Source organism: Delphinapterus leucas, chromosome 11 (assembly GCF_059928025.1).
Source record: "Delphinapterus leucas isolate spDelLeu-1000000601 "Yukka" chromosome 11, BTC_Dleu_Yukka2, whole genome shotgun sequence".
NCBI classification, from domain to species: Eukaryota; Metazoa; Chordata; class Mammalia; order Artiodactyla; family Monodontidae; genus Delphinapterus; species Delphinapterus leucas.
The window spans coordinates 15,799,303-15,814,848 of record NC_143139.1 but is presented as its reverse complement, the minus strand read 5'-3'; the positions used below and the strand labels follow the sequence as shown (position 1 = coordinate 15,814,848).

Here is a 15,546-nt window from a genome sequence, read left to right as displayed (position 1 = left end):
TGAAACCCAAACTGTGATGCATGGAAATAAGGCCGTGAACAGAGGTCCCTCCTTACCTCTGCAGGATCACCTCCACCACTCCAGACCTCCAGCATCGCCTCACACAGGCCGTTCCAGCATCCGGCACACGGAGCGCCCGCTGTCCTAAACTACTCCATCCTGTCCTCCATTCTCCAGCACTGAGTCCCAGGTAATCTTTAAAAGGTAACTCTGAGTTCTCTTCCGAGGGAACCTGCCCCAGTGCTCCAGGCTGGCCAGATGCTCTCAGCGCTGCCACGATCGTCCAGGCAAACCTCCAACGTGGCCCTTCACACTGCACAGAAATTATGTTAACGCACTATAACCTTCCTCCTCCCAAGTCTGGAAAGTATGAACAGAACAGCTGATTCATTTTTATTCAAAGTACTAAATACGTGCTGGGCACTGAACATTTTCACATTTGTACTAAATTTTCTGTCTTGTTTGCACATGCTATTTCCTCTGGCAAATTTCACCACGTCCTTCTATGTCAAGTTTGAAAGTCACTTCCTCCGGGATATTATTCACAAATTCTCCAAGGGATTTCCCAAATACTTACTGTGTGATCTTGGAAACATCACTTAACCATCACCTAATCTCTGCACCTGTTTTCTCCACCATAAAAATGGAATGATCCCAGCTTCACAGAGATATCTTGAGGATTAAATGAATTAGTATGCCTAAGACACTCAGAACAGGGTCTGGCCCTTGTTGTCTGAGAAATGTTCACTATTCCTATTATTCCACGTGATAATGTTAATGCCCTCTTATCCCACATTATTGTAGAAAGGATTTAAGATGATTCACTTAAATCAGTATTTGGTATACAGGATATAAGGGATAAGCAGTTGTCTTTCTGTTCCTAACTTTTTTTTTATCACAAGCAACTTTCAAACCACTGACCATTCTTTACCACCACTTGGCAGTTGATAAACCAATCAAAAACTATCTGTTTCTTCTAGGTCTTTGCTTGAATTCCTGCTGCTTGGCTTGTTCAAAAACGGCCCAGCGTCCTGCTTTTGCTCAAGCCCAGACTCCAAAGGAAGTCTATGAACTCTCCACTGGAGGTGAAGTGATAAACTCGTCTTTATAAATATTTAACTTAGCCTAGATTTCAAAGAAAGTATGTAAATTGCATTCACGGTCTTCAACTTTAAATCATTTGCACTATATATTCCTTTCTGACTCATGACACCCCTGCATGGATGTCTAATAAGCATCCTAAACATAAACCACTCGAAGCTTAATTCACCCCCCGCCAAACCTTCTCCACACCGCAGTCTTTCCCATTACTACTGGGAGGGCAGCTCCAGTTCACTCGTTCACACCCCAAAAGCTGAAGTCATTCTTGACTCTCATACCCCATCCAAACTCCCAGCAAATCTACCTGCAAGTGAACACCCAAATTCCAGCTTTTTACCACATCCGTTCTGGTTCCTGCCTCTGCCCTTGCTCTTTACAGTCACTTCTTCAAAGAGTCATTGGACCTTCCCGCCACCTCAAAGTCCTTTCGCGTCAACGCCCGCCCAACAACACACCAAGCTTGATAAAACGTCGGCTCCAAGAAGCTGGAATTATTCTTGTAATGTTTTGTTCAATGCAGCACCACCAATACCTGGGATCATGCTGGGATAATGTTAAGAGCCTGATAACCTATTTGAATAACTGCTCTTGCCTCAAGGCGTTTTATACTTGCTGTTCTCTGCCAGAAACGCTCTTCGCTCAGATACCTGCACGACTCCTCACTCAACTCCTTCAGGGCTCAGCTCCAACTCCTCCCATCTCCCATCCACACCCTTTTCAGTCCCACGAGACCAAGAATGTTTGCAGTGCCTTGCACTTTGCAGATGCTCTTAAGATTTTGCTTTTATTACTATTTTATTAATGTTGTAGGCTAACAGCTAACTTCATGACATTCTAAGTAGGACAGCTATATTTATTTGCTAGAAATATTTGTTCTCACATCTCCAGTATGAAGAAATACCTAAAAATGTCCATCTTAAGCCACACAACTACCTTAAAAACAGATATAAATTATGAAATTATGATTGAACAGTTTTTTTAAAAAAACTGCCTTAAATAATGTATTTAATGCTGCCCAATCATATCCCAGAACCAGAAGTCTTAGTAAATCTTTAATAACTGAAGTCAGAATTTAGATAATTTTTAGTGTTCCCAATGCCTACTTAGAATACAGACAAAAAATACAGAAAAGTGTTTAATATCACTATAGAAGCAGAAAATGTAACTATTTACAGTATATATTGATCCATTTCAAAATCATTATTCTGAAAGAAATGAGACACAAAGGAGTACATGTATGTATGATTCCATTTATATAAAATCTTAGAAAATGCAAACCAATCTTATCAATACATTAAGAGAGAATACAGAACAGCGGTTGCCAGTGTCTGGGGCTGGAGGAAAGGATGAACTGGAACCCCGCAGGAGGAAACTTATGGGAGGTGGTGGGCGTGTTCTGTATCTTGATTGTGTTGGCGGTTTCATGGTTGTGAGCATCTGTCAAAATTCATCTAATAGTACAATTTAAATTGATTAAGAGATAAATACTTAATGAAATTAATAAAATGTTAAAATGAGATTATTTTTATGACTACATGAGATTGGGGAGCTTTTTATTACCCAAGCATAATCAGAAAAACGAACGGAACCCGCATGAGATTTCTTCCAATGACAAGACCACATCCACAGTGGGTCTGAAGGGATCATAAGAAGACAGAAAGATTAAGATTGTACTCTTCAAGGACTTCCCTGGTGGCCCAGTGGTTAGGATTCGGTGCCTTCACTGCCGTGGTCCCGAGTTCGATCCCTGGTCAGGGAACTAAGATCCCGCAAGCCAGGAAGAGGCAGGGGGTGGGGGGAAGATTGCACTCTTCAAACCACACACATGCAAAACAACGACTACACGTCATCTCATTTTCACCTCACAACAAATCCTATCAGGAAAGTGATTAACAGCATGCCATTTTATAAATGAAAAAGCAGGTACAGAGAGTTTAACTTCCCCCAAACCACCAAGTCAATTTTCAGCTGAACTGAGCATTAAATCCAGGCAATTCATACTCTTAACCCACTTTTCCACTTTAGATTGACTAAAATTTTAAAGATTGATAGTACTTAAGTATTGGTGCAGTACAGGGGAAAAGAGCATTCACAACCAGTTGATGGGAGTTTTATGTTGGCACCACGTGTTTAGGAAAATATTTTGGCAATACCAAAACTTGTAATAGACACAACTCACAAACTCTTTAAGTCAGCTAGTAGTCCCTCACAGGAAACTGCAGTGTAGAAATCTCTCTACAAGTATATTTTCAAGGATGCTACTGTATCAATTACATGACACAAACCTGTAAACAATCTCAGTGTCAACAAGCAGGGCTGGTTAAACAATTTATAGTACATCACCCCTGGCCATAAAAAAGAATAAGAAATAGCTATATGAATGTCTTGAGTAAAAGCCAAACAGCAGAACTGGGCATATAATAGCAATTTAAATAGCACAAAATAAACATTTTGTAAGAATTCAACAAAATAGTAATCTGGAGACTAGGAAAGTATGGTCAGTTGAAAGTAACCCTATTATCCCTATTTTCTGTATTGTTTTTTTTTTTTTTTTTTTTTTGGCTGCACTGTGTGGCTTGCAGGATCTTCATTCCCCAACCAGGGACTGAACCTGGGCCACAGCAGTGAAAGCACCAAGTCCTAACCACTGGACCGCCCGGGAATTCCATCATTTCTTAACTTTAATAACAAAGAAACTAAGTATTTTTAAAAACTATTGATGTTTAAGATAAATTTTGAATGAACTGCTGACAATTCTGAGTTACCTTTAAAAAGGAAATTAGGTATTTTGGGTGATTTAGGGGAGAACATATAGAGAAAAGGAAGAAATACAACGAAACTTAAATAAGCCCTCAACTTCTACAAAGAATGACACTTATGACACTTACTGCAATCTTTTAAAGGTATTATACCAGTACTAAAAATACACAAAGATAACCAATTAAGTCCTCTTAATTTATGAAATTCAAGAAGACATAAGCTGGGAGTGACGTCAACATCATGGCGGCATGAGGCACTCCCTTTCAATCTACATCCAGTAAAACATCCATAGCAACAGAGGTTCCTCTGCTCATTAAACCAGAACACCAGAGAATTCCATACATCTGTACATCTAAAGGTGAGTGGACTACACCCCCCAGAGGAGGTGCCTATGATTTTAGCACCCCTGGCTGCAGCAGCTGAGCCCAGGAGAACACAGTAGCAGTAGGGGAGGCAGTGCACGAGACTCCAGCGTCCTACCTACAGCAGTGCCTGCTGTCAGGGTGAAACTGGCAGCAGTGGCACAGGGGCCTGCGTCCCCAAACCTCCGGCTACAGGTGCACCCGTGAGTCTGCCCCCATCCCCCCATCGCCCACAGCAGTGTCACCCAATAACCCCAGATGAAGCAGAGGCACCCAGGATCCTGGCTTTCCCCCACCTCCCCCTGTGATGGCACAGCCCACGACCCAGGCAACCCTGGGCGTGTCAGAGGTGCCTGCCCTCCCAGTGCCTCAGGGAGCAACACCACCAACATCAGTGGCAGCGGCAGCAGCAAAGGCACCAGTGACTCAGGAGGCACAAGCAGCAACAAGGAGGGCACCAGGTGACACCCCCAGCAGAGGTAGTGGAGGGTGGAAAGCGTTGATTCTCAAACATAACCAGAGGCAGCTCGGGTAAGAGAAACCAAAAACTTGTGCTACAGCACCACCTATTGGAAAACAAAAGAAAAGGCCTCCAACTACTAACCTGTTGAATTGTTAGAATCAAGTAAAAAAAAGCTTTAAAAGAAAAGTATTCACTACTTCAAATGCACCAGCAGAGGAAAAATTCATCAAGCACCATGAAACACCATGGTATCACAAAAAGAAAACGACAATTTTCCAAATACCAAACTTAAAATCACAGAATATTGCAATCTAACTGACAGAGAATTCAGACTGGCTGTCGTGAAGAAACAATGAGCTACAAGAAAATTCAGAAAGGCATTTCAAAGAGTTCAGGAATAAAATTAATGAACAGAAAGAATACTTTATCAAACAAACTGAAACTGTAAAAAAAAGAAACTAACTTCTGGAACTGTAGAAAGCATTGGAAATAAAGCAGGTAGTATGGAAGAGAGAAATCTCTTCAAGTGAGCTTGAAGACAGAAATCTAGAAATGACACAGGTAGAAAAGGAAAGAATAAGATCTAAAAAAAGAAGAAGAAATTCTACAAGAACTATCAGGCTCTACTAGGAAGAGCAACATAAGGATAATGGGTATCCCAGAAGAGAGGGAGAAGGGAAAAGAGAGTTTATTTAAAGAAATAATAGCCGAGAACTTCCCAAACCTGGTGAATGAACTGGATGTATAAGTCCATGAAGCTAAGAGAACACCTAATTACCTCAATACAAAAAGACCTTCTCTCAGATACATCATATTAAACTGTCAAAAGTCAGTGGCAAAGCAAGAATTTTAAAGACAGCCAAGGGGAAAAAAAAAGAGCAACCTACAAAGGAACCCCCATTAGACTACCAGATTTCTCAGTAGAAACACTACAGGACAGGAGTGAGCGGAATGACATACTCAAAATATTGAAAGATAAAAACTGTGAGCCAAGAATACCCAGCAAAGTTATCCTTAGATACGAAGGAGAAATAAAGGCTTTTCCAGACAAACGAAAGCTGAGGGAGTTCATGACCACTAGGCCTGCCTTACCAGAAATGGTGAAAGGACAACTTCCTTCTGAAATGAAAAGGCAAAAGTACACAAAACTTTTGAGTAAGGTGATAGACAGAATTAGAAAACTGTAACTCTGTATTAGAATAGGTTGTTAAACACTTAATTACAACATAAAGGTTAAAGGGGAAAAAGCAGTAAAAATAACTAAAGCGACTTCAATTTGGTAACCAGCTTACAACATAAAAAGGGATAATTTGGGACCACAAAAACATTGCTGAAAAGGAAAAGTACAGAAGTCATATAGGCAAATGGAGAGGCGATCAGCAGGAAAAGAACCACTTTATGAGAAATGTATACAAACCTCATGGTAACCATACCATATAACTCTAGATCAGAGACACGAAAAATAACGAAAGAGGAAACTAAGAAAAACATCATAGAAAACCACCAAACTAAAACGGCAGACAGAAATAGACACAAAATAAACAATGGAGATACAGAGCAACTAGAAAATAAAAGATAAAATGGCAGTACTACGGCCTTATTTATCAACTATCACCCTAAATATAAATGGATTGAATTCATCAATCAAAAAGACACAGGGTGTGGGAATTCCCTGGCAGTCCAGTGGTTAGGACTCGGCACTTCCACTGCCATGGCCCAGGTTCAATCCCTGGTTGGGGAACTAAGATCCCACAAGCTACACGGCTGGGCCAAACAAACAAACAAAAAACAAAGAAAGACACAGGGTGGTTGGACAGATTAGAAAAACAAGACCCAACTATATGTTGCCTCCAGGAGACTAAGCTCTAAAGACAAACATAGGCTCAAAGTGAAAGAATGAAAAATGACACTCCAAGCAAACAGCAGACAAAAGAAAAAGTAGGTGTAGCCATACTCATATCAGACAAAATAGACTTAATGCCAAAACAGAAAAAGGTAATGAGAGACAAAAACGGACACTCTATAATGATAAAGGGGAAAATTCATCAAGAAGGTATAGAAGTTAATAATATATATGCACATAACATAGGAGCACCTAATTACATAAGGCAATTATTAACATACCTAAAGGGAGAAACTGACAGCAACACAATAATAGTAAGGGACTTTAACACCCCACTTACATCAATGGACAGACCATCCAGACACAATGTCAACAAGGGAACAGCGGCCTTAAGTGAAACATTACATCAGATGGACTTAATAAAGAACATTCCATCCAAAGGCAGCAGGATACAAATTCTTCTCAAGAGCATGTGGAACATTCTCAAGCATAGACCAAATTTTGGAACACAAAACAAGTCTCAATAACTTAAATAAAACTCAACTCAGATCAAGCATCTTTTCCAACCACAATGGTAGGAAACTAGAAATGAAAAACAAGAAGAAAGCTGGAAAATTCACAAATATGTGGAGACTTGACAACATGCTACTGAACAATTATTGGGTCAACAAAGAAATCTTTTTATACCTGAAGACGAATGAAAATGCAAATACAACATACCAAATCTATGGGATGCAGCAAAAGTAGTATTAAGAGGGAAGTTCACAGCAACACAGGCCTACCTCAAGAAACAAGAAAAATCTCAAATAAATATTCAAACCTTACACCTAAAGAAACTAGAAAAAGAGCAAAATCCAAAGTCAGCAGAAGGAAGGAAATAATAAAGATCAGAGCAGAAATAAATGAAAGAGACTAAAAAATAGGAAATATCAATAAAACTAAGAGCTTTTTTTTTTTTAAAGGAACAAAATTGACAAACCTTTAGCTAGACTGGCTAAGAAGTCTCTGATAAATAAAATCCGAGACAAAAAGGAGAAATTACAATGGATACCACAGAAATACAACAGATTATAATACTACGAAAATTATATGCCAACAAATTGGGCAGTCTAGAAGAAATACATAAATACTTAGAATCATATAACCTTCTAAGACTGAATCATGAAGAAACAGAAAACCTGAATAGACCAATCACTACGAGAGAGATTGAAATAGTAATCAAATACCTCCCAAAAAACAAAAGTCTAGGACCAGATGGCTTCACAGGTGAATTCTACCGAACATTCAAAGAACAGCTAATACCTATCCTTCTCAAACTCTTCCAAAAAACTGAAGAGGAGGGAATGCTTCTAAACTCATTTTACAAAGCCAACACAAGGACAATACAAAAGAAGAAAATTATAGGCAATATCCTGATGAACATAGATGCAAAAGTACTCAACAAATATTAGCAAAACAAATACAATAATTAAAATGATCAAACACCATGATCAAGTAGGATTTATTCCAGGGATGCAGGATGGTTCCACATCTGCAAATCAATATGATATATCACAGCAACCAAGTGAAAGATAAAAATCATATGATCATCTCAACAGATGTAGAAAAATATTGATATTTGACAAGATTCAATACTGATGTGTAATAAAAACTGTCAATAAAATGGGTATAGCAGGAACATACCTCATCATAACAAGGGCCATTTATGACAAACCCATGACTAACATTATACTCAACAGTGAAACACTGAAAGCCATCCCTCTAAGATCAGGAACAAGACAAGGATGCTTACTCTAGCCACTCTTACTCAACATAGTACTGGAAGTCCTAGCTAGAGCGATTAGGGAAGAAAAAGAAAAAAAAAGGCATCCAAATTGGAAAGGAAGAAGTAGAACTGCCACTTTGTAGATGACATGATGTATACATAGAAAACTCTAAAGACCCCACCAAAAAACTATTAAAAATAATAAATACAGGGACTTCCCTGGTGGCACAGTGGTTGGGAATCCGCCTGCCAGTGCAGGGGACATGGGTTCAAGCCCTGGTCCAGGAAGATCCCACATGCCACGGAGCAAGTAGGCCTGTGCGCCACAACTACTGAGCATGTGCGCCTGGAGCCCGTGCTCCGCAACAAGAGAAGCCACCACAATGAGAAGCCCACGAACCACAACGAAGGGTAGACCCCACTCACCACAACTAGAGAAAGTCCACGTGCAACAACGAAGACACAGCACAGCCAAAAATAAATTAAAAAAAAATTTTTTAAATACACTAAGGTTGCAGCATGCAAAATCAATATACAAAAAACTGCTGTGTTTCCATATGCTAACAACAAACTAGCAGAGAGAGAAATTAAGAAAACAATTCCATTTACAATTACAACAAAAAGAATAAAATACCTAGGAATGTATTGAACCAAGGAGGTGAAAGATCTGTGTACTGAAAACTCTTAAGACATTGTTGAATGAAACTGAAGAACACACAAAGAAATGGAAAGACATTCTGTGCTCATGAACTGGAATTAACATCGATAAAATGTCCACATTACCTAAAGCAACCTACAGGTTCAACACAATCCCTATCAAAATCATAAGAGTTTTCATAGAAATGAAACAAAAACTCCTGAAGCTTATACAGAACCACAAAACCCCAAATAACCAAAGCAACTCTGAAATAAAATACAAATCAGAAGCTGGAGGTATCACACTCCCTGATTTCAAGTTATACTGCAAACCTATGGTAATCAAAAGAACATGGTATTGACAGAAAAATAAGACACACAGACCAATGAAACAGAATTCAGAGCCCAGAAATAAATCCACACGTACGTGAACAATTAATGTATGAAAAAGGAGCAAAGTACATTCAACAGAGAAATGAGTCTCTTCAATAAATGGCGCTGGGAAAACTGGACAGCCACAAACAAAAGAATGAAACTAGACCACTATCTTACACCATACACAAAATGAATTAGACTTAAATATAAAACCTAAAACCATAAAAAACTCATAGAAGAAAACACAGACAGTACACTCTTTGACAAAGGTCTTAGCAATAGAAGAAAACACAGACAGTACACTCTTTGACGAAGGTCTTAGCAATAGAAGAAAACAGACAGTACACTCTTTGATGAAGGTCTTAGCAATATTTTTTTTGGATCTGGCTCCTTAGGCAAGGGAACAAACGCAAAAATAAACAAATGGGACTACATCAAACTAAAGGGCTTCTCCATAGCAAAGGAAACCATCAACAAAATGAAAAGACAACCTACCAATAGCAGAAAAAAAATTGCAAATCATATATCCAATAGGAGATTAATATCTAAAACATATAAGGAACACATAAAACAAAAAGCAAACATGATTTAAAAACGGGCAGAACAGCTGAATATACATTTTCCTAAAAATACATACAGATGCCAGCAGGTACATGAAAAGATGCTCAGCATCATTAATTATTAAGGAAAGGCAAATCAAAACCACAATGAGCTATTCCACCACTCTGGTTAGAATGGCTGTTATCAGAAAGACAAGAAATAACAAGTGTTGGAGAGCATATGGAGAAAAGGGAACCCTTGGACACTGTTGGTGGGAATGCAAAATGGTGCAGCCACTATGGAAAACAGTATGCAGCTTCCTCAAAAAATTAAAAATTACCGGGCTCCCCTGGTGGCGCAGTGGTTGAGAGTCCGCCTGCCAATGCAGGGGACACGAGTTCGTGCCCCGTTCCGGGAAGATCCCACATGCCGCAGAGCGGCTGGGCCCGTGAGCCATGGCTGCTGAGCTTGCGCGTCCAGAGCCTGTGCTCCGCAACGGGAGAGGTCACAGCAGGGAGAGGCCCGCGTACCGCAAAAAAAATAAAATAAATTACCATATAATCCAGCTATTCCACTTGTTGGTATTTATCCAAAGAATATGAAAACACTCATTCAGAAAATCATATGCACCCCTATATTCATAGCAGCATCATTTACAATATCCTAGATATGGAACCAACCTAAGTGCCCACTGACAGATGAATGGATAAAGATGATGTGGTGTGTGTGCATGTGTGTATATATATGCACACATACACACACACAAACGAAATGGAATACTCCTCAGTCATTAAAAAAAAAAAAGATGAAATCTTGCCATCTGCAACAATCTGTAAGGAGCTTAAGGGTATTATGTGAAGACAAGTCAGATGGAGAAAAACAAATACTGTATGATTTCACTCATATGTGGAATATAAAAATAAATGAAGAAAACCAAACAAACACACAGATACAGAGAGACAGCAGTGGTTACCAGAAGGGAAGGGGGAATGTGTGGGAGAATAAAATGGGCAAAGAGAGTCAACTGGTATGGTGACGGACAGATGGAAACTAAACTTTTGATGGTGAAAACACTGTAGTGTATACAGAAGTCAACATATAATGTTATAAACACCAACGTTACCTCAAGTTTTAAAAAAGAAGACATAGGCTGGGAATCTTCTGACCTACTCTTATGCAACGCTCAATGATGTTTATGCTAAACTATTTGAACTGGGCCCAGCTATCAAGAGTAAATGCTCACAATGCTCACCTTTTACAATCTATTATTCTTCCCTAGCTACACACTCACCCCAAAAAACTTTACTTTTCTAAAAGGAAAAATCCCTCAAACATGTAATAATCTTATATGAGACTTATTAGTCATCCAAATATAAACGAATTTCTGAAATGGTTTTCTTTAACAGGAACATATAAATCCTTGGCAATTTCATAATAAATTCGTAAGATTTATAAAATTTAACTTTTCCGTTAGCAGAATCGTATAAATACTGAAGAGGGAAAAAGGTCCTTTGGGTGACAATGCTGTGAGATGAAAACAATAAGATAAAGTAATCGAATACTGGGTAACTCCTTTAAAATAGTGTTATTAGTTCAAAACATGTTATTCATATCATAAATATAACTGAGGTCTTAATTATTTTAAAAATGGACTCTACAAATATGTGTGTGTGTATATGAATCACTTTGCTGTACACCAGAAACTAACACAACATTGTAAATCAACTATACTTCAATTAAAAAGGGAGGAGAGGCCTCCACAAAAACATGATTGAGGACATTTTTAACAAAATTAAACAAACTAAAAATACTTACATTACAACTGAGTATGTAAAAATATAACATCAATAATTCTTTCCATTGAGAATGTTCAGACAAACTGAAATATAGTTCCCTTTATAGGTTCATATATAAAGTTAAATATTATCACAGAGGGTGGTTTAAGCCAGATTGCTTCAACCAGTACTCTCCAAAATACCTTTCTTTAGCAAGTATTCACCTACAATACTCATTCAACAAATACTTCAGAGACTAATTTTGTACCATGCATCATGCTAGGGACTAGCTATGGCAGAAACCTAGAAAAATATATGGGTTGCAATTCCTGCTCTAACTGGTTACAAGTCCTTTTTAATTTTCAGAGTAATAGAACCATGTGTTATATACCAGGCAAATCTGATTCAGAGAATGAACTGGACTATGTAAACATTTTTTTTTAATTTTAATTTAAAATAATACATCATTTTGTCACATTCTTAAGGCTACTGAAGCTCATACCATTAGAAATGACAAAAGACTCTAACCCTTAAAAAAAAAAAAATCCTCAAACCTTATTTATATTAAAGCTATAGTGCTGGAATTGCAAAACATTCTCCACTAGATCAGATTCTTTAATAATTAAAAAAGAAAAATATGTAAGACGTTTTCTTTAAAAATCTTACCTTTTAAGAAACACTGTATACATTTTTAGAATAGAAAAATATTTTTCATTGAACCCCAAAAAAGTGCCACTTCTCTCAAAAAAGAACACAGCAAAACCCCAAGACATTCAAATGACATATATGATTCAACTCCCTTTTTAATAAAGACTATATATATAAGCATCTCCTTGTAGGTCTGCAACCCTAGGCCTTGTTATACAGGTATCAGTTTTTCAAATTGAGAACCTACCTAAACTAAGAATTTCTCTTTGTCTTTTAGAGAACTTATGCAGAGGTATTAAAGACTTAAAAAGAAAAAAATAGTTGTAACCATATAAAAAGCCCCCCCATCAACTATTTTAAAGACTTAAACCGTATTTTCCCATTTTTATATTTTATTCAAATAGCTAACACTTTTATTAAGCATACAGTATTAAGAAAAGAATTCAAACAGCAAACAATAAAAGAGGTCTTAAATAATTGTGGCAAATTCTATCCTTTTAAGAATACTTGCATATTTAAAACACTTTATTAAGGTGTGAAAGGGAAAAAAGTTTCACAAAGGTTTACTGACGTGATTATCAATGCTTTCAAATGAGAGTAAAACAAATCTCAATACACATTGAGAGTCAATTACTGTCCATCTTAATTTCCTTTCATCTGAAATTCAGAGGTAATGTGTGTCTACTTTAGGGAAGATTTATATATGAAAAAGTAAGTTTATTAGAAAAATAAACAACTTTAAATTTTACAGTATTTTCCACTTCTAAGATTCTTTCAGATAGAGCAGATGTGCCGTACGATTTAAACATGATCTGATTTACAAAATCTCATTTAGTCCTATTTAGTAAAACAAAATACAAACGGCAAAATGTTAGTAACTATCAAGAACTCCAATGTAAAAGTTAAAAAAAAAACAAAAAACCATCATTTGTTGCATGTACCTAATATGGCAATATCTACTCTGATGTATATTAAACAACTCACTGAAATTTAATGTGCTTATTACCAAAATAATACTATCATATTAAAATATAAGTTGTGCGGTCTAGCTTTATTTTTCAAAACAACTTATCAACTATAACCAGGGATTGGCAAATTTTTCCTTAAAAGGTGAGACAGTAAGTATTTTAAGTTTGCAGGCAATAAAGTGTCACTACTCAGCTCTGCCACAACAGGGAGAAAGCAGTCACAAGTAAATGAATGGGTATGCCTGTGAGCTGCAGTTTTGCCTGCTTCTGAAAAGACAATGGATTTTGAATGAGAGACTAATTATTTCAGGTGCCATATTACAAATATGTCATATATTGGGGGGCAGGGGGGGCCACACTGGTAGGAAGAATAATATAGATGGATAGCTATCACTAAATGAACACTATAAAATAAAAACTTCCACACTTGTTTCCCAATCATAATTGCATGTGTTTATATATGTATACATACAAGTTATAAAACTATTTCATTTTAATTCAATATTCTTTTTGGTGTGTAAATAGTATCAGAACAAAGTCAGATAAGCAGCAGAGTATCTTGAGCGACTGAGTACTCAGAGGCTAATCAATAACCACGAAATTTGGTTTTGACATCTCAGTATTTCTACACAATGGGAAAACTAATCTACTCGCTGTGCCCCTGAAGAATACAGATGTATATTTTAGATGTTTTAAAATTTAATTGAATTGTTACAATTTTGAAACTAAATGTGATTTGCTTTGTTTTATTAGAAAAAATACTCAGGCAAGGTCTACAATCATCGGTCAATTAAGAATGACTTACAAGAACATGAGGCAATAAAATAAAAATACAAGTACAAACTATATATCTGAAACACTTCTATTTGGCAATTTTATAACAAATCAAAATTTAAAAAGAACAAAGGAGGTTGCAGATTACTTCGTAGATACAGAATAAAGCAACTGATGAAGTGCTTAAGCAAAAGAAAACAAAAAAATAGTAAGAAAACACACTGCTTTTCTTCTTTTTAAAAATAAAACCACATTTGCTACAAGTCATATGAATAATACCCTTATTAAACAACCATTCCAGAATGTCTTATAGAAGCAGTGCTTTTATTTGCACTTCATTTAATTTTATATGACTCACTTCACGTATATAGCTCTTTACCCCATTGTTAACCAATAAAGTCTCCCATAATTTTTATTATTTTTTTAAAATTTTTTAAAGTAAATGAGAAATGATTTATGTATCATGGAACCTTTCCCATTTTGGAACCAAAAGGCTTATTAATTCTATATTTTTGTCTATTCTTTCTTTAAAAAATTTTAGTGTAAAAACTGCTGGTTTTTATATCACTGTAGTAAAGTGAAAACTCCTTAATCAGGAGTATTTTCTGCAGTTTGACTGCATATAACCACATACTTTACAATATGTCCTTCCAACAGTAAGGAAATAATTGATTTCACGGTCACTGTCAGAAATGAGTGCCATAATTCTATTATGGGTATAGGTCCTCCCTCAAAGACTTTCTGGAAGGATGTTCAATGTGTTTTGTTCTTACAGATATTAACAGTAGTACATAGTCCCTTAAGTCTGCAAAAGACATTTATTGTTAAAGAAGGTGCTTTATTAACAATTCCTCTGGCAGCACTAGTGAATTACAATATCCTTCAATATTATCTCTACCCATAATATATACATTTAACTTTTCATGCCTCTAGAAAAACATCTACAGTACATTTCATAATATAAAAATATATTACAAATCTGCTGAATTATTTACAAGCAATGTTCTATTATCTCTATGCAACATTTGTTTGATACAATACTAACAAGTTACACATATTTCCATTTCTGTAAGTTAAAAAAAAAATCCATATGGCTTCTTGCTTACCAAGCAAGAAAGTGATTTTATTTTCCTTTTCAAAACCAACTTTGGTGCATAAAGGATTCAGTTTGAAGATACTTTAAAAAAAAATACAATTTTTCTTATGTTACGAAAAAACAACTCATAACCAAATGCTTTCCTCAGAAAAAAAAAAAAATTAGAGGCTTATATAGGTTAAAATGAAAATATGAGGATTATTCAAATAATTTGAAATAAAGATTTTTCAAAAACCGTTAACAGATTAGTTATATAGGTAAATATTAACATACTGTACTCCATGAGAAAACCCTAGTCCTGAAAGGGGAGCCACCAGACATACTGCAACACTCTTTAACAGAAATTTTCAGCCCTAATTCGATAGACGAATTTTTAGTTGATTTCAAATGTCGTTCACTGTTTGCTTAAATACAAATTGAACACTTTTCTTATCAGAGTT

The 15,546-nt window shown here is 36.6% G+C and overlaps 1 protein-coding gene across 6 annotated transcripts in view; it reads right to left on the bottom strand.

Moving 5' to 3' along the window:
• Positions 1–15,546, bottom strand: part of AEBP2 (AE binding protein 2) — a 94,474-nt gene that overhangs the window by 23,924 nt on the left and 55,004 nt on the right. For 3 of the 6 annotated variants that reach the window (XM_089920375.1, XM_089920374.1, XM_089920372.1), the window contains one exon: positions 1–14,192. This exon is cut by the window's left edge and continues 23,924 nt beyond it. In XM_089920375.1, the coding sequence (XP_089776501.1) occupies positions 14,129–14,192 (64 nt within the window). In that variant the 3' untranslated portion in view covers positions 1–14,128. The other 3 variants (XR_016394879.1, XM_022577716.3, XM_089920373.1) reach the window with 3 other exon arrangements.